The sequence below is a fragment of the Papio anubis genome, chromosome 7, assembly GCF_008728515.1.
Source record: "Papio anubis isolate 15944 chromosome 7, Panubis1.0, whole genome shotgun sequence".
Lineage (NCBI taxonomy): Eukaryota > Metazoa > Chordata > Mammalia > Primates > Cercopithecidae > Papio > Papio anubis.
Genome location: NC_044982.1, coordinates 143962826 through 143983446, shown reverse-complemented (window position 1 = coordinate 143983446; position 20621 = coordinate 143962826). Strand labels below are relative to the sequence as shown.

At 38.6% G+C, this 20621-nt stretch overlaps 1 protein-coding gene across 5 annotated transcripts in view; it reads right to left on the bottom strand.

The window, feature by feature from the left end:
- The window catches only part of UBR1 (ubiquitin protein ligase E3 component n-recognin 1), a 155681-nt gene that overhangs the window by 57948 nt on the left and 77112 nt on the right, over positions 1 to 20621 (bottom strand). For all 5 annotated transcript variants that reach the window (XR_002523040.2, XR_002523041.2, XM_017960573.3 and 2 more), the window contains 9 exons: positions 19250 to 19302; positions 18046 to 18148; positions 16888 to 16936; positions 16336 to 16490; positions 14216 to 14315; positions 12783 to 12883; positions 8309 to 8395; positions 6850 to 7031; positions 918 to 1123 (listed from right to left, as the gene is read on the bottom strand). Coding sequence is in view for 3 of the 5 variants with exons in the window: in XM_017960573.3 (XP_017816062.2) it covers positions 918 to 1123; positions 6850 to 7031; positions 8309 to 8395; positions 12783 to 12883; positions 14216 to 14315; positions 16336 to 16490; positions 16888 to 16936; positions 18046 to 18148; positions 19250 to 19302 (1036 nt within the window). In the remaining 2 variants the exon portion in view is untranslated. The remainder of the gene's footprint in view (positions 1 to 917; positions 1124 to 6849; positions 7032 to 8308; positions 8396 to 12782; positions 12884 to 14215; positions 14316 to 16335; positions 16491 to 16887; positions 16937 to 18045; positions 18149 to 19249; positions 19303 to 20621) is intronic.

The following is a 20621-nucleotide window of genomic DNA, read 5'->3' as shown; positions in this document are numbered from 1 at the left end:
GAACCAATAGTGATAACTAACTCATAGGGCTGTTGTGAAGATTAAGTAAATACACATAAAGCACTTAACAAGTGCCTAGCAATGTTAAGTTTTCAATAAATGCTAGTCTTTATTATCACTATTATTCTAAGGAGCTTTTTTTGTTTGTCTGTTTTGAGATAGGGTTTCACCCTGTTGTGGACCACAGGCTCATGCAACCATGCCTGGCTAATATGTTTGTAGAGATGAGGTTTCGCCATGTTGCCTAGGCTGGTCTCAAACTCCTGAGCTCCAGTGATCCACCCACACCGGCCTCCCAAAGCGCTGGGATTACAGGCATGGGTCTCAAACTCCTGAGCTCAAGTGATCCGCCCACACCGGCCTCCCAAAGTGCTGGGATTACAGGCGTGAGCCACCATGTCTGGCCTATTCCAAGGGTATTTTAAAATAATAATGATGCTAAAACAGCTAACTCCTGATGTAACAAGTGCAATAAATTATCTAATTAGCATTATTGCCAAGAAAATGTTTAACATGATTCTAATCAGGAGGCAACTTAACAATCAAATAAATTCAGAATGTGATACATTATACAAAACAAGTGGCCTGAATTCTTCAAAAAAACTACTATCATAAAAAAAGGAGGGACTAATCTAGATTAAAATAGAGTAAAGGAAATATAACCAAAGCAACACATGAAATGTGTTTGGATCCTGAGTAAAAAAAAAAGTCTAGCAATTGAAGACATTTTGAGAAGTGTTGGAGAAAAACTGATTTTATATTAGATGATATTCCTGGATTATTATTACTTTCTTAAATATGATAACGGTATGGTAGATATATAACCTTACTTCCAAATGTCTTTCAAATATTATTTTCTTTAATTACACAGGCATGAAAAGAAATGCACAAAAGGATATTTATTAAAGAATACATACCTCCTGAGAGTTCTATGGGTTTTCCCCTGTGCTGAGTTAAGGCAGTAGATTTCTGGACACAGGCAGATAATACCATGGCATTATTTTCTATTTTCACCTCTTGTTCTTCTTGGCAAAGGATGCACGTCAGCACCTCCTTTTCAGTAACAGATGGACCCCGTTTAGGACCCAGAGCAATTCTAGAGTAGTCACTGACTGCTGGGGTGCTACCAAAAGAAATGACCAGAAATGAGGACACATGTTTTGGTCACTTGTCTTCATATTTTGGTAGATTTTAAGTAACTATAGGCAAGAAATATAAGAAAGATAATAAAAATAAAAATGATATTTAGCAATATTAAGTTAAAAGCTTCCCCCCTTCCTTTGTGGTTTTTATCAGTTATTTGCTTATTACAAAATACAAGTGTTGCTAAGTGCAAAAAAACAGATGATAAAATGGAATGCATATTATAATTTTATTTAATTTACTATACCAATAAGCTGGGTTTTTTTTTTTCTGGATATAAAAGTAATACAGGGTTATTGAATAAATTTTGGGATATCTGTAATAGTATGTTATATTCCCACAACCTAGAGATACTCACTAGTAACCTTGTACATTTCCTTCTAGTCTGCTTTCTATTTATAATATACTTCTTCATATAAATAAGATCACATTACACAGATTTGCATCCTGCTCTATTCACTTACAGTTTCTTACATCATTAAAACTTCTTCAGAAACATTTTTAAATGGATGCACAGCTCTTACTACATGTGCCATAATAGTTTTATCCATTCCCTGTCATTAAGCATTTAGGTTTCTATTCTATTTTAGTAGCTATTCAAACTAAAAAACTTACACCTTAATGATTCAGCAATTCTTAGAATCTACTCTTACTGACTGGGCAAAACTCAGGATCTACTGATGTGTACAATATTTAAATAATGGCAAATATTTACAACATGCTGATTGTGAAGCTAGGCACTGTTTCAAATACTTTACCTGTTTACTCAATCCTTAAAATAATCCTATGAGGTAGGTATTATTATTACGTCTAGAGCAGCTGCTGCAAAGATGTCTGCTGCAGGAGTGGAGGCGTGGCTGGGGCAACATGCTCCATTGAGCCCTTGGGTTGGGAACAGGACGGAGCCCACCCCTTCTGAGTTTGCGGGGCAAGAGCCCTGCACTCCCGGGCACAGCTGCAGCTGCCCAGCTCAGAAGTGCCTGTTCTGAGCCTCTCCCCACTCCCAACACCCGTTCTCATTTTGGAGCAAAGTTGTGAAGGCCATAAAAACCCCAGACTCAGCCAGACTCACATGGGGACTACCAGTTGCAGGAAGGAGCTACCCAATTCAAGTCTCCTGACTCACTGGGATGACCTGCCTGTGGAAAGGCAATACCCATTTTGGATCTCCTCTCCACTGAGTGCTGGACACTCGCTGGGATGACCTGCCTGCAGAAAGAGCCACCCACTTCGCGTCCCTAGAGAGCTGTTCTGTTGCTTAATAAAGCTCTCCACCTTGCTCACCCTCCAGTTGTTCATGTACCTCATTCTTCCTGGAGGCAGGACAAGAACTCAGGAACCACCAAATGGCAGGACTGAAAGAGCTAGTAACACAAACAGGGCTGAAACGCCCACATCTACCGCTTGCCATATTGCAGGTGACAAGGAGAGATAAGCTGTGGTCCTTCAGGGAGCCCAGACCTAGGGGCTCCCTGAGCCAGGGCTGTGACACTCTCTTTGGGGCTTCGCAGTCTCTGGCATCTCTGAGCTTCCAGGTGCTACCACATTCCCCTTGTCCAGACACGAGTCCCCACAGCAGAAGCCGCTGGTGCATATGATCCAGGTGCAGGCTTGCACAAAGCTGGCCTCTGTCCCAGTGCCGAGAGCTGCCTGCCCGTGCACAGTGGCTGGACCCTGCAGGTGCCCGCTCATGCACCCCTGGTCACTCCACACCTGGCTCACCCTTGGCAGGCATGGGATCCAGGCTGGTAGTGTGAGCCAAGTGCAGCCTGCCGGGTCAAGTAGGCAGGATGAGCCCAGAGAGACTGAACAAAATTCTGGCAAAGGTGCCACTGGCCACAGAGGTTTCTGGCTGGAAAAGCAACACCCTAAGGATTGTGTGACACTACCACTCTTCAGATGAAGAAACTGAGGCCTAGTGACAATAAGAGACTCACCCAATGACTCATTAATAGTATGTAGCAGAGCCAGGATTTAATCCAGGTAATCTAGGCTCACAGTCTATGCTCTGAACTACTCTGCAATATTGTCTCTGTGCAAGAAGCTCCCTGAACTATGGTATATCACTGAACAATAAATATTCATCATCATTATAAATGAACTTACCTAACAGAAAATACTCTGCAGCTTTTTGTTTTGTTTTTTGTTTGAGACAGAGTCTTGCACTGTTGCCAGGCTGGAGCGCAGTGGCGCGATCTCAGCTCATTGCAACCCGTGCCTCCCAGGTTCAAGTGATTCTCCTTGCCTGGGCCTCCCAAGTAGCTGGGATTACAGGCGCCTGCCACCATGCCCAGCTAATTTTTTTATATTTTTAGTACAGACGGAGTTTCACTATGTTGGCCAGGCTGGTCTCAAATCCCTGACCTCGTGATCTGCCTGCCTTGGCCTCCCAAAGTGCTGGGATTACAGGCGTAAGTCACCGCACCCGGCCTACTCTGCAGTTTTTAAAAGGTGGTAATTACGTGGTACCACCTCCTAGGAGGCATCTAGCAATAAATTATGAAAGGTTTACTTATTGATTGTCACAAGGTACTAGTGGGCACAGGATGCAGTCCCACAATTCACAGGACAGTACTGCATGAAAAAAAAAAAAGCTGCGTAAATGCGAAGACTGAAAAATGCTGAGCTCGTTTTGTATATAAGAACATATATATAGGAAAAATTCTGGCAGATACACATAAAACTTATAACCAGAGAACCTTTAAGGAGCAGAAAGAAGTCCAGGATTTGGGCCGGTGCTCAAATGGAACTTTAGCTTTATCTCTGACATTCAGCTTTCAAGAGGAAAATTATTAATGTACCTATGTAATTTGGCCAGGCACAATAGCTCACGCCTGTAAGTCCAGCACTCTGGGAGGCTGAGGTGGGAAGATCATTTGAGGCCAGGAGTTCGAGACCAGCCTGGCCAACATGGTGAAACCCCGTCTCTCTAAAAATACAACAACAACAACAACAACAAAATTAGCCAGGTGTGGTGGCAGGCCCCTGTAATCCCAGCTACTCACGAGGTGGAGGCAGGAGAATCGCTTGAACCAAGGAGGCGGAGGTTGCAGTGAGCCAAGATCAAACCACTGTACTCCAGTCTAGGCGACAAAGCAAGATTCTATCTCGTGTGTGTGTGTGTGTGTATGTGTGTGTAAAACTATGTAATTAAAATTTTGGCTGGGTGTGGTGATACACGTCTGTAGTCCCAGCTACTCAGGAGGGTAAGGCAGGAAGATCACTTGAGCCCAGGAGTTTGAAGCTGTAGTGCATCATAATTATCCCTGTGAAGAGCCACTGCATTCTAGCCTGGGCAACACAGTGAGACCCCATCTCTTAAAAAAAAAGGGGGGGGGTTTAAAAAAATATGAGAGAATATATTTGAGACTTTGGGATAGGAAAAGCTTTCTTAAACAAAATATTAATACAAAAAGTTAAAACTCTAAAAGACTGATAAATTTGTCTTTATCAACACTGCACACTTCTCTATGGCTAAACCCCATAATTAAGGTTAAAGAAACAGGGACAAAATATGGGAAACATATGTAACAAAGTTAAGTATTGATTTTAAGATTTATATAAGTCAATAAGACAAGAGCAAAGCACCCAATAGAGATGAGCAAAGAATAATAATAGGCAATTCCCAGAGGATAAAATGTAAAAGGTCAGTGAATAATCATATGAGAAGATGCTCTACCTAGTACTAACTAGCAACTGGGGAAATTCAGCCAGATTGGCACAAATCTGTAATTTTAATAATATCACATGTTTTCAAGTACTGAAAATAGTTAAGTATTGGTGAGAACAAAGTAAATTGGGCACCTATATGCACTATCAGGAGCAGAAACTGGTAAAACCACTCTGGATGGAAATGTGGCCATATCTATAAAAATTTTAACTCAGCCCTTTCCCTTACTGGACTCCTTGACTAAGTACTTGCAGAGCTGCACAAGGAGACACGTACAAAAAGGTTCCCATGAACTGTAATAAGGAAAAATTAGAAGCAACCTAAATGTCTAAAGTCAGACAAATAAACTACTATATAACCACATCAGAGACCACTATGCAGCAGTTATAAACAATGATGTAGAATCTACACTATAGAATGATATGTACTGATATCCAAAGATTCCTAAGACATTCAAACAGCAAGCTGCAGACAAAATGTATGGTTAAAAAAGAAAAACCACTAGAAAACACAAAACAAGCCTCACTATTTCTTCATGTACTCATGTTCATAAATGCAGAGAAAGAGGTCTAAGAACAGTGGTAATTTGTAATCATGGTTACGTGTGGATAAAGATCAGTAATGCAAAGATGGTCAAAGGGGGACTTCCTGCATTATTTAAATTGTTTTCAATAAGAACACATTAAAAAATCACATGTCCAATCAATCAGGCAATAAAAATAAATAATGAAAGCATTAAGGCCATAAATGAACTCTGAGTACACCTTTACTTACACCTTCTTATTATATTGTCAATAGTTTCTTTCTCACTATTTCTAAATAGTATGTTGTTAATACACAATATCTAGAGATGGGACTTTGGCTTGTCATTTAAAATTTCCAGTTTTAGTACAATATAGTCAGCCAAGGAAAGCATACCTTCATATCTTTTTATTTTTAATCACTAATATAATCATTATTCTTTATGGTCCTTGTTAGCTTACTCAGCTTCAAGACTAAAGATACAGATCAGATAGGATGTAATGTGCCTACTATTATTACAAAAGCACAATTTTCTGAAAGTATCCACAACATTTTTTTTTTGAGACAGAGTCTTGCTCTGTTGCCCAAGCTGGAGTGCAGTGGCATAATCTCTGCTCCCTACAACCTCTGGCTCCCAAGTTTAGGTGATTCTCATGCCTCAGCCTCCCGAGTAGCTGGGACTCAATGCATGCATAGCCACAACCAGCTAATTTTTGTATTTTCAGTAGAGATGTGGTTTTGCCTGTTGGCCAGGCTGGTCTCGAACTCCTGACCTCAGGTGATCCACCCGCCTCGGCCTCCCAAAGTGTTGGGATTACAGGCGTTAGCCACCGCTCACAGCCCACAACACATATTGTTTTAAACAGCAGTGAAAGCTTGTCTTAAAAAAGGGCCAAAGCGGGTACTTCCAGTATTTTAAATTTCTTGGAATGCTTTTCAAAGTAACATTATTATGTCTCCTCCCTTTTCTCACTGTATAATAGCCTACAAAGCACAGCTCAGAAAATTAACCAATTTCTCTAAGAGCATACCACAGTCAGAACTCAGAAAACCAGATTTACTGATTCTAATTCCAAGGTGCTATCCATACCTGTAGTTATAAGCAATGTCCTTCTTCTCTTTAAGAAAAAAAGAAAAACTCGTATAAGCCACCTTTTTCAGGCAAAGAATTTGTTTCCAGTATGTAATAGCGGTAGTCATTTTTATTAGAAATAATAATGTGAAGTAAGTGAACTGATGAGTAAATGTGTACCTAAAAGTGCTAATGCATACAAAATAATGGGTTTTTGTGCATAAAGGTTCCTAACATAACTTTACTGCACACTCAATGCATTTATCAGTATAAAATTATATTCAATAAATACCTTAAGAGTCTTCACTCTGACCTTTCTAGAATGAAAATAGTTGAATTTCTCTTGCCACAAAATACATTTTAGAAAAGCATAATTTAAAGTGACTATTTAACTTTTCCTCCAAAAATTGAGTTGGTAATTTTGGGGTTTGCTTTATTTTACCTTTCTTCCTCCATAATGGAGTCTTCTTTCCCAGGCATTTCTGTTGTATTGTCATACATGAGTTTATGAGTTTCAATGAAGTTTTTCTGTAAGGCAGACATCTGAGCCATGATCTTCTGGCGATGTAGCCTAGCAGCTTCAGCTTTTCTTTTTCGTTCTGCTTTTTCTTTATCATGAGTAATCTGGGTATTAAGAAATGACAAATTTAGGTCAGATCCACTGTTAAAAATTTATATACGCTGTTTGGATGGCAAAATTCCTTAGAATAAGATTCTGAAACCCTGATTACCCCTTACATCCTGGATTCAGTTTAATGTTTCAAAATTAGCATTACAGGCTGCATGACATCACACAACTAATTATTCCTTTAGTTATTTAAATAATTTGCTGTAAAAAGCTAAGAACCTTAAATATCCAATTAACTGCCCTTTATACTCAGTGCAGGTGTATTAAGAAATAACATTGGATAAAACAAAATTTCAAAATCATTTGTCAATCACTTAATCACTGACAATTTAAACAATCTTGATTTCTAACAGTTACTTCTAAATGCACTGTTAAAAATGAGAACTTTAACAACTTTTTTAACTTTAACAATATTACTGAGATACATTTGGTGCATTTTAAATTTCTATTCAAATTTACATCCAGTGTGTTTTACTTTTAGGAAGAACATGTAATAACCACAAATAGTATTATTCTAATAATATAAATATTAGAATCATCAAAACCTGATTCACTGTACTATAGAAATAACACAAATATTATTGCATTTCATTGAATCTAAGATGTACCACTATCTTATATTTCTCTAAAAAATGCTGTTGATGAAAGTCATTTATTGTGAGACATATCCCAATTTAAGTCACTAAAATATATTAAAAGCTAATAAAATATGGTATTTCAGTTTTTTGTTTTTGAGATGGAAACTTGCTCTGTCACCCAGGCTGGAATGCAGTAGCGTGATCTTGGCTCACTGCAACCTCTGCCTCCTAGGTTCAAGTGATTTTCGTGCCTCAGCCTCCTGAGCAGCTGGGACTACATGAGCACGCCACCACATTGGGCTAATTTTTGTATTTTTATTAGAGACACGGTTTTGCCATATTGGCCAGGCTGGTCTTGAACTCCTGACCTCAAGGGATCTACCCACCTCCGCCTCCCAAAGAGCTGGGATTACAGGAGTGAGCCACACACGCTCAGCCAAAATATGGTATTTCTAATAGAGCTCTACTATATATCAATTTCTCCTGTTTTTGCAAAATACAAAAATTATACTGCATTGCCATGTACTATTAATCTCCACAATATAGAAACATAATGAATAAAAGATGAACAGATCTCATATACTTTACAATAAACAGGTTTCTCCTAACGAAAAAGCAGCAGCTCCCTTATACCAGTAAAGTTCAAAGACAGAGATGAATGTCACCATTACTACAGTGTTATTACAGTGTCATACCTCATCATTCTTAACAGATTCTGATCCTGATGTGGTTGCTACAATTAAACAAGATTTTTCTCTTAATCGCTTCACTGTGTCAAACATCTGTGAAAAACAGATGAAATGTTAAAAGAGTTAGTTAGACCGTTAGACCGACCAGGAACAGAAACATCCACTAATTTAATTTTGGCATCATATCTCCAAATGTCTTTCACTTAAAACTATTTCAATATATGAAGAAAAAAAGTGACTCTGTGACAAACATCTCCCCTGGTCAATGAGCAATTCAGCTAAGGAGGAGGCCACTGGTAGCACAATCAGCTGATTCAGTAGGTTGGGGGCATGCCTCTGTTAACTTTCAAGAGATTTGCCAGGAAACAAAAATTTTTTTAATCTGAAATAACATTTTTGTGCAAAAACACATAAAAACAAAGATACAAAACGGTGACTGCTCTTTTGGAGGCAGAGGCGGGGTAATCTCAGCACTTTGGGAGGCCAAGGAGGGTGGATCACCTGAGGTCAGGAGTTAGAGACCAGCCTGGCCAACATAGCAAAATCCTGTCTCTACTAAAAATACAAAAATTAGTCGGGCGTGGTGACCCATGCCTGTGATGCCAGCTACTTGGGAGGCTGAGGTAGGAGAATCGCTTGAACCCAGGAAGTGGAGGTTGCAATGAGCTGAGATCGTGCCACTGCACTCCAGCCTAGGTGACAGAGCGAGATCCTGTCTCAAAAAAAAAAAAAAAGACAAAGATACAAAATGGAAAGTAAAATCCTCCTCTCCCTGATTGCAACACCTCTATCAGAATATATAATTTTTATATTTACATCTATTTTCATAAAAAGAGATGCTACCATACATACTGTTTCACACATCCTCTTTTCACTTAATCATTTATCTTCGGGGACATTTCTCTTTCTTTTTCTTTTTTTTTTTTAACAGAGTCTTGCTCTGTCACCCAGGCTGGAGCACAGTGGTGCGATCTTGGCTCACTGCAAGCTACGCCTCCCGGGTTCGTGCCATTCTCCTGCCTCAGCCTCCTGAGTAGCTGGGACTACAGGCGCCCACCAGAACGCCTGACTAATTTTTGTATTTTTAGTAGAGACGGGGTTTCACCGTGTTAGCCAGGATGGTCTCGATCTCCTGACCTCGTGATCCACCCGCTGGGCCTGTGCTGGGATTAAAGGCGTGAGCCATCGCACCCAGCCTATCTTCGGAGACATTTCCACAACAGCTTACACAGAACTGCCTCATGCTTATTAACAAAGGTCATGGTTTCAGCATGAATACATTCATTAATTCATTCATTAATGCATTAATTCATTCATTTGACAGAGTTTCACTCTGTCATCCCGGCTGGAGTGCAGTGGCATAATCTTGGCTCACTGCAACCTCTGTCTCCCAGGCTCATGCCATCTTCTCACCTCAGCTTCTCAAGTAGCTGGGACTAGAGGCACACACCACCATATCCTTGGCTAATTTTTTTTTTTTTTTTTCTTTTTTTTTTTTTTGAGACAGAGTCTCGCTTAGTCGCCCAGGCTGGAGTGCAGTGGCGCGATCTCGGCTCACTGCAAGCTCCGCCTCCCGGGTTCACGCCATTCTCCTGCCTCAGCCTCCCGAGTAGCTGGGACTACAGGCGCCCGCCACCTCGCCCGGCTAATTTTTTGCATTTTTAGTAGAGACGGAGTTTCACCGTGTTAGCCAGGATGGTCTCGATCTCCTGACCTCGGGATCCGCCCGCCTCGGCCTCCCAAAGTGCTGGGATTACAGGCGTGAGCCACCGCGCCCGGCCCTTGGCTAATTTTTATATTTTTTGTAGAGATGGCAGTTTTTGCCACATTGTCCAGACTGGTCTTGAACTTCTGGGCTCAAGCAAGCCACCCACCTTGGTATGAGTCACTGTGCCCAGTAAAATTTATTTATATTTTGAAGGAACCTTGGTCTCATGAGGAAAAATTTCCCACGATGAACACTTACAACATAGCTTTAAATCAACCATCTGGATAGAGTACCTAATGTTTTTAACAGCAGACACGTATGCTTTTACATCTTTTGATAATAAAATTTAGTATTCTAATTGAAAATGAATTTTCAGGACTAGATCTGCAATTCATAACACCATCTCTATGGGATATGAACATTGAACTAAATAGTACCTCAACTGACTTTCTTAATAGTTACCTACTTTTGTTTGATTTTACATCTTAAAATAATATTGGCTAGTTTAACACAAATACTAAATACTCATAAAATCTACTTCAAGAAGAATTTTAATAATATCATTATCTTATAGTTACATCGTTACATCATGCTTAACGACTGTTTCTAATTAAGTAGTAAAAAGAGCTGCCCTCTTAAAGTATAAATCAGTACCAAGATTTCCAATTGACAAGAATGTGAAAAATAACTACCCTATACATTCTAATTATCAAAACAATACTTAGTAATAAACATCAGAATATCTTAATGAATGCAATGAGTGCAGAAGCTCCATAATCCTGGTTTCATGCTTTTTGTTTTTTTTTTTTTGAGACAGTCTCACTCTGTCGTCCAGACTGGAGTGCAGGGGCGCGATCTTGGCTCACTGCAACTTCTGCCCTCCGAGTTCAGGCAATTCTCCTGCCTCAGCCTCCTGAGTAGCTGGGATTACAGGTGCCTGCCACCATGCCCAGCTAATTTTTTTTTTTTTTTTTTTTTTTTAGTTTTAGTAGAAACGGGGTTTTGCCATCTTGGCCAGGCTGGTCTTAAACTACTGATCTCGTGGTCCACCCACGCCGGCCTCCCAAAGTGCTGGGATTACAGGCGTGAGCCACCGCGCCCAGCCAGTTTCATGTTTCTATGTGGAGGTTTTCCATTCAAGTAACATTCCTGGCGTCTCTCTCCCCTGCTTATTTAATTCACTTGTCTCCAAAGGCAATGCTATTTACTCAATAGCTCAAGCACCAAATCCAGGAGTCATTTTTGATTTCCTTTTTTCTGAGACAGATTCTTGTTCTGTCACCCAGGCTGGAGTGCAGTGGTGAGATCTCGGCTCACCACAATCTCCACCTCCCTGGTTGAAGCAATTCTCCTGCCTCAGCCTCCCGAGTAGCTGGGACTACAGGCTTGCACCACCACGCCTGGCTAATTTTTTTATTTTTAGTAGAGATGAGGTTTCACCATGTTGGCCAGTCTGGTCTTGAACTCCTGACCTCAGGTGATCTGCCCGTCTTGGCCTCCCAAAGTGCTGGGATTACAGGAGCTAGCCACCGTGCCCAGCCTCATCTTTGATTTCTTTATTTCATTCATCCCTCCCATCAGACTGATGAGCAAGTACTGCAGATTCTATCTTCATATACCTTCAAGATACACCTTAATCGGCCAGGCGTGGTGGCTCAAGCCTGTAATCCCAGCACTTTGGGAGGCCGAGACGGGCGGATCACGAGGTCAGGAAATCGAGACCATCCTGGCTAACACGGTGAAACCCCGTCTCTACTAAAAAAAATACAAAAAACTAGCCGGGCGAGGTGGCGGGCGCCTGTGGTCCCAGCTATTCGGGAGGCCAAGGCAGGAGAATGGCGTGAACCCGGGAGGCAGAGCTTGCAGTGAGCTGAGATCACGCCACTGCACTCCAGCCTGGGCGACAGAGCGAGACTCCGTCTCAAAAAAAAAAAAGATACACCTTAATCAGTTCAGATTCTTACTATCTGCATCTTAGCCTACGTCATGCTTATTTCCCATCAAGATTACTGCAACAGTCTCCTAACAGTTTCCTTACTTCTATGCCTATCCCCTGTAATCCATTTATTCCACGGCAGTCAACACCATCTTGTACAAACATAGATTAGGTCACTTAAAATCCGCCAGTATTTTCCCATTGTGCTAAAAAATTATCACTTTATGCTGCCTTGTAAGGACCTACAAGATCTGGCCCCCGGCTGCCCCTCTGACCTCACTGCCTACTTTTCCATCCCTCACCCATTATGTTCCAGCCATACTGGTCTTCTTTCTGGCCACCACAGAGCTTTTGCACTGCTGTTCACTCTTTCTGGAGTACTCTTCCAGACTCTTCTAAGACTGACTCCATGTCATTCAGGCCTTAGCTCTAATGTCGTATTTTGAGAGTAACCCCTTACTCATCTATTGAATTACCCTGATATTTTCTTGTTTATTTATTTGTTTAATGTCTGTCCCTCAACTACAGTATATGTTCCATGATAGCGAGCACCTTGTCTGTCTTGTTCCATCTAGAAATCTATAAATGAGCATGGCACATGGTAGGTATTCAGTAAAGTTGACTAAATAACGACAAAAAAAATAAATAAATAAATCTTAGCTTATCTTTAAAACTACACTAAAATATAGGAAAATAAAATTATTAACATGAAGAATAAGTGATTGTGTAAACCAGTAGTAAATGGCTACAATGGTACAGCGGTTTAATTTTGGAGGCAAGCAGAGAATTCTTAAATATTTAAACCAAGACAGGATCACTTTACTTTTCTAGTTTACCTGAAGGATCCACGTTATCATGTCCTTCTGGCCTTCTAACTGGGGAATTCCTTTGAGTTTTTCCAAAAGCATTTGCATATTCATGGCTGAACTTCCCAATCCTTTTTTAAAACACAAAATCACACATCATAAATAAATACATACAGTCATCTCTTGGTATCCTCAGGGAATTGGTTTCAGGACCCCTATGGACACCAAAATCCACTAATGCTCAATTCCCTTATATAAAATGGTGTAGTAGTTTCATAAAATCTATACACACGCTTCTGTATGCTTTAAATCATCTCTAGACTACTTATAATGTCTAATACAATGTAAACGCTATGTAAATAGTTGTTAGATAATATTGTTTTGGCAATAATGACAAGAAAAAAAATGTCTGTACATGTTCAGCACAGTGACAACCATCCTTTCCTTTTTCCCTCTGAATATTTTCAATCTGCGACTGGTTGAATCCCTAGATATGGAACCCACAGATATGGAGGGTCAATTATATCTTCATAATTATGTACAAATCACAATTTCTAGTTAATGTTATTTACATTGATAACCAAGGTTTGCCAATCAGTCCCTTAACTACATTAATTTTTCAATGGACGAATCTGCAATTATATGAAGTACTGGGTTATAATGATATGATCTATTAAATTTAAAAATGAGTTTAAGTCTCTCTCTTACATCTTTTACTGGCACTGCTAAGTGAAAGCTACCCTAAATATCTGTCTCTGGTCTTTTCTCTGCTTTACTCAACATCTAAGCAAAAGTGCTTAATGAGAAACAAAATTGCCAAAAATATTGAAGTGGGGGATGTCATATCCATAAACTGAATAGGTTTTTGATGTCTTCAGGGATCTAAAGAATACAGCATGTAAACAGAAAACATTTGTCTCCTATTGTTTTTATAATCAACATGCCTGGAATGTGCTTTGAAAAAACTATCTTAATCAGGTAGGATTTATTAGAAATCTAATTTAAAACTATCCTTTTCTTCCAAGTTGAATACAATCAAAATGAACACATTATCATTCAGATTTCTAGCATTTAAAATTCAGAAACATTAATATCTTATTAAGACATGTCACATGAATGCTATGGTTGACACAGCAGAAAATATTTGATAATACTGAGATGAGGAATTAAAGTAAAAATCACCAATATATGCAACCAAAAAAAAAAAAGGTGGGGAGATCACGTAGTAAAAAGATTGTAGTAAAGACTACAGTAAAGGATTTAAAAATATATTCGTATACTTGAAAATACTAGTTACAAACTAAGAATGCTAGGAAAAAAAAATTATTTCAGGGTTACCTATGTTTTAAGGACTGACAGATTAAAACTCTGTAAGATATAAACTTTCAGGTTTGACAAACTAAAACTCCTTAAGATCTAAACTTTCAATGACAAATGTGTTGAAGAGTGATACTCAAACATACTTGAAGCCTTATGATAAAAGTCAAATGTTACTTCTTCTTCAGGAGCTTTTTGAAGCTGTTGCTTCTCTTCTAGTAAACCCAATGCCAGAATATGAAAAGCCTGAAGGAGGAAAATAAGAGATCTTTAAAATTGAGCTTCTTCAGGTAAATATATTTTTAATTTAATTTTTATTTTTTTCAGAGACGGCTCTCACTCTGTCACCCAGGCAGGAGGGCAGTGGGGCAATCCTAGCTTACTGCAGCCTTAAGCTCTTCGGGTCAAGTGATCCTCCTGCCTCAGCCTCCTGAGTGGCCGGGGACTAGAGGTGCACACCACCATGCACAACTAATTTTTTTTCGGGGGCCAGGGGGTAATAGACAGCGTCTCACTAGGTAGGCCAGGCTGGTCTTAAACTCCTGCGCTCAAGTGATCCTCCTGCTTCAGCTTCCCAAAGTGCTGCAAATTACAGGTATGGGCCACCATGCCTAGCAAAGTAAATCCATTTTAAGAAGAAGTATAAAAATAAGAAGGCTGATATGTAAAAAACACGCAAAGGTTTCAGCAGTTCACATTAAACAGTTTACAGAAAGAGAAATGATGAATACACATAAGAAAAATGTTCAACCTGGCCCGGCGCTGGTGGCTCATGCTTGTAATCCCAGCACTTTGGGAGGTCAGGGCAGGTGGATCACCTGAGGTCAGGAGTTCGTGACCAGCCTGGTCAACATGGTGAAACCTCGTCTCTACTAAAAATACAAAATGAGCCGGGCATGGTAATGGGCGCCTGTAATCCCAGTTGCTTGGGAGGCTGAGGCAGGAGAATAGCTTGAACCCAGAGGCGGAAGTTACAGTGAGCCAAGATTGTGTCACTGCACTCCAGCCTACTCCAGCCTGGGGGGACTAGAGTGAAACTCCATCTCAAAAAAAAAAAAAAAAAAAAAAAAAAATGTTCAACCTCACTTAGAGAAAAATGAGTTGAAACAAGATCATCCTATTTTTCACCTATTACAGTGGCAAAAATTTTGGTGTTTAGTAAAATATAGAGCTGGCATAGGTATTGGGAAGTAAGCACTTTTGACCATACTGGTGAAGGGAAAGTAAACTGGTACAACATTTTTGGAGGCCAATTTGAAAACATCTACCAAAAATGTAAAGGCATATACCAACTACTAGGAATTAGTATGACAAATACACTCCCTTAAGTATGCAAAAACATTTGTATAAGAATGTACTTTTTATTATTCTTTGTTACAGCAAAGACCTAGAAATACCTGAATGTCTATTAATAGGAGACTACTTAAACACATTATATCCATATGATGGACTATGCAGCTATCAAGAATAAGTAGATCTATATGCGCTAATGTGCAATGATTTCCAGAATATACAAAACTTTAACAATGCTTATGTCGTATATAGCATACTGGGACTCAGGGAGAGAAATTTTAACTTGATTTCAAACATATCTCTACAGTTTGAAATTTACTAGAGAATGTATTTATCAGTGTTATAACAAAAATTGAGGTACACATAGGGTAATGACAGCATTTAGAACCTGTAGACCAACAATACTCAAAGAAAAAGGATTAGTTAGGCAGGTATAAATAAACATAGTGTTACAACTACCATGACGTGGCATAATTAAGTAACATGTATTTATCTCTAACAGTAACAAGGAAAAATAGCTGCTTTCACTTTAGCTAATTCTCCTACCTCTATGAATAATTACACTTTTATCCATTTTACTAATGAGAAAATCATTATTTGCTCCTTAAATAGGAAGTGGAGAAACCCAAGACTGAGGTCTAGACCTATCTTCAAATCTTTATTATACTGTCTCCTTATAATTCAAGTAAAATTAAAAATCATGACACAATAACAACATGTCAATTTATTAGCATAAGTATGCCTGTTTTTGTTTCCATGGGTTTTATTAAACAGAAATGGTTCCCAAGAGTAAGGATGCTAAAAACACGAGAACATATCACTAAAAATTTGTGCTGTCTGTAAGCTATTTTTAATGACCCCTACATTTCCAGTGCTCTAGATGTGGTTCCAATTGAAGTTAGACCTGAGATCTTCTCCAGATCCCCAAGAACTCTAGGACTTGATGTAGAGAAAATATTTTGGGTAAACAAACCATTTGGAGCATTCCTTCAGTCCACAAGTTAGAATCTGTGTCTATTGCCCGCTCAAATACGGTCCTGAGAATGTACATCATGACATCACAGTTGAGAAGGTTAATCACTTTGCTGAAAGCAGGGCAGAATTCAGGAGGTGGTGGTGGTGGTAATGCTATAGGAGGTGGGGAATGGAGGGGGAAAGAGACAAACAGGTACATTTTTATTTGGGTTATCCTACATACTAAATTGCAAATGTCAAAAAATAATAGGTTACATGCAAAACAACACATGCTTTTTTGCTACCTTTCCAGCACTGAAAATATCAATGTTAAGTGTAATGTAAGTACTATATCAGTCACCCAAAATGAACTACATTTGCTATCAATTTTAAATTCAGTTACTACTGATATATACCATATCTTAATATGTGAATAAGAAGCAAAAAGCTCTTTGCACTTCCTTGAGCTGTCCACTCTCAAAGACCAACAAAAACAAAAAACTATATGCTTTGCTGATACAAAACCACAGAAAATAATCAAAATGAGTCAATTCAGAATCTCACTTTTTACCTTCATCTTTGTTTTCTTGTTTTCGCCTTTTCTTTTGCATATGTTCAGCCTATAAAAAAAATCTGTCATTAAATATACTGCTTTGCAAGCATGAAACAAATGAAATACTTTAAAGCAGTCAGGAAAGACCTAACCACCTATTAAAATATTTTATATACTGAAGCATGTATTCAAAATGCCTCTTTGTCCTAGAAACAAAATGGTGTTCTAGAGAAAACTAAAGCAAAATAGATGAGGAATATCCCTGGTCAAAAACTTAGTCTTCATTATTTTCTACTGAAAATATTTACTCAGTACCTATTATGTACGGGGTACTGTGCTATGGGCTGTAAAGTATTTACTTTATAAGGACAAAGCCAGACATTACCTTAACTAAGTGATCAAACTTAACATGATCCTTCATAGGACAAAAGGACGTATGTGCCAAATAATGAGATGTAATATATCACTTACATAGCATTCTTGCCAAAAACTGTTTAAGTTGAATCTATTTGGTACTCTATAGAAATGCTGATGTTATGAAAGAAAAAGATGCAAAAGAATTATCTTCTAAATTAAAGGAGACTATTGGCTGGGCGAGGTGGCTCATGCCTGTAATCCCAGGATGTTGGTAGGCCAAGGTGGGTGGATCATTTGAGGTCACGAGTTTGAGACTAGCCTGGACAACATGGTGAAACCCCGTCTCTACTAAAAATACAAAAATTAGCCAAGCATGGTGGCATGTGCCTGTAGTCCCAGCTACTCAGGAGGCTGCGGCAGGAGAATCACTTGAACCTAGGAGGTGGAGGCTGCAGTGAGCTGAGATCGTGCAACTACATTCCAGCCTGGACAACAGAGTGAGGCTCCGTTTCAAAAAAAAAAAAAAAAGACTAAAGAAACATGACAATCAAATGAGGGTGGGATGATGAAGTCCATGATGCTTGATTGAATCCTCTTCCCAAGACAGCTATTAAGGACATATGTAGTATAATCAGGAAAATCTGAATATTGCCTGTATACTAAATAACATTATTGATTCAATTTTAATTATTGGGTGACATAATGCCCTCTATTAATAAGAACCAGCATGAAACTATAGAAAAAGAAGAAAATTTTCTGTGGAGTTAGAAAGCATAAAGCAATTTAGGTTTATTTACTGAAAAGGATACTTTTTTCTACCTTGCTATGCTGGGTTTTGGAGTAATGATAGAAGTACATATTGAAGTCTTTCAATGATTCATCTTTTAGTTCATAAACTCCATGGCCTGATACACCTGGTTTCCTAAATAGATGGAAAATAAAAGATGAACTGCAGTGTTCTTGAAGCATAAAATACAGACAAAATAAAAACCTAAAAATTAATCTAGAAGTCAAATATACAGAAAAAAATTATGTCTCATTTAGCTTATGAAAAATTCCATTCCAATAATAAAACTAAAAACCTACATTGTGAACACGAAGCCTAATAACAGTTGTGTTTTATAATAGTGAAATTCAAACAAATCTGGAGAAGTTTGTTTTATACTATCTAGAACTGATACCATGCCCTATCTCTAAACCGTCTTAGAGATTTAAGAGTCTCTGATGCCTAAAGGTTGTCTGTTCAACTAAAGAACATTTCATTGACCTTAGGCACTTCACTGTCTAAGGTCATATCTAAAACAGTAGGGAGACATCATAACCTTAGTAATTTGCAAATGAAAATATAGTACTGAATCCTTTATATAGTACTACAAGGAAGATCATTAAAGTCAAAAGGAGTACTCCATATTTGTTCTAAACATTAAATAGCTTTTGGTTTCTATCCAATCTCTAAGTCGAATATTTCAATGAACATTACTAGATCATAAGAAAAGCTATACCCTATTTTAAAAGTTATTTGAAACTAGTAATGTATCTGTAAACACAATACTGCAACAGGTAGAAATTCACTATCAGTATTGATTTTTCAAATTTCAAAGACTAATACAATCAAATTTTTATTTCCATTTTATATACTCAAATGAAAATATTATAAAATAGTTTTAATTCTACTAGAGAAAAATCCAAAATTAGCATATAAAATTTTATAGAATAAATGAAATCATGGGTTCAGATTAACGGGAAAGAGAGTATCAGAAAAGTTCATTTACTTACTATCTAAATAAATCATCTAATATCATAAATGAGTATTTCTTATTCACTTGTCAAAAACACTCATTTTTTCAACAAACAGGTGCTAAGTGTCTACTGTGAGCCCCTCACTGTCACCCTTTCTAATCTGTATTCCACTCTTATTCTTGGGAGTTCAGGTTAAGAACTTCAGAGCTTCTACAAAGTATCCAAAGTACAAGAACAAAGATCAATCTACCTTTTAGAATAAACATAAATATTAAGCACTTACTTAAATGTGGCCACTTTGTTTATGACATTCTCTAAGCCAGTTTCATTATTTTCCTGTTGAAACAATATTTTTGTCATTTTTACCTTCATATAATGACTTCCACTTCATTGTGAAGTGAAATACATTTTCAACTGCATCTCTGAAGTACTTTGTAAATAATTTTAAAAAGTTCAATTTCCACTATTAAAAAATTAGGTCTAAAACCAATTATCTATGTTTTGGGAGACCAACTTCCTAAGAGATAAGATGTATGTATAAACTGTTTAAGAAAGGTTATCTAAGTTTGCCTTCATATGTGTGTATAAGTACACACATACATCTATGGCATACACACACAGTATTACCAATACTTCAAAGAAAAGAAGCTCTTCTTTATGTAGTATATTCATCACCCCCATCATTTATGTACATGCCTATGCTATACTAATCCCTAAAACCAAGGTAACAAAATTAATGAGCTCCAACTAGTAATCTATAGCAATACACATGTCTAGATGTCCTAATCTACCCTCTGCAAATATAGTAAGTTTTTTTCTGATTGACCTGATCTTTTCCTTAAACAGGGAACACTATTTTTTTACAAAGTTATTTAAAATTAAGATAAGGACCTAGTCAAACTACTACAGTAAGCTCAGATTCCTGCAGTCTTGTAAAGATAAGAAATGTAACCTTCTTTAAAAATATATATACTTGGCCAGGTGCAGTGGCTCACACCATTAATCCCAGCACTTTGGGAGGCCGAGACGGGTAGATCACGAGGTCAGGAGTTCAAGGCCAGCCTGGCCAACATAGTGAAACCCCGTCTCTACTAAAAATACAAAAATTAACCGGGCTTGGTGATGCACGCCTGTAGTCCTAGCTACTCGGGAGGCTGAGGCAGGAGAATCACTTGAACACAGGAGGCGAAGGTTACGGTTAGCCAAGATGGCAGCACTGCACTCCAGCCTGGGCAACAGATAGAGACGCCGTCTAAATATATAAATATATATCTCTTTTCATATTCATTCCTTGGCCGGACGTGGTGGCTCACACCTGTAATTCCAGCACTTTGGGAGGCCAAGGCGGGTGGATCACTTGAGGTCAGGAGTTCCAGACCAGCCTGGCCAATATGGTGAAATCCCATCTCTACTAAAAATACAAAAATTAGCCAGGTGTGGTGGCACGCACCTGTAATCCCAGCTACTCGGGAGGCTGAGGCAAGAGGATCGCTTGAACCCGGGAGATGGAGGTTGCAGTGAGCCAAGATTGTGCCACTGCACTCCAGCCTGGGTGACAGAGCAAGACTTCGTCTCAAGGAAAAAAAAAATGTATATATAGTGTGTATATATACACACACACACACATATATATATACGCACATACACACACACAC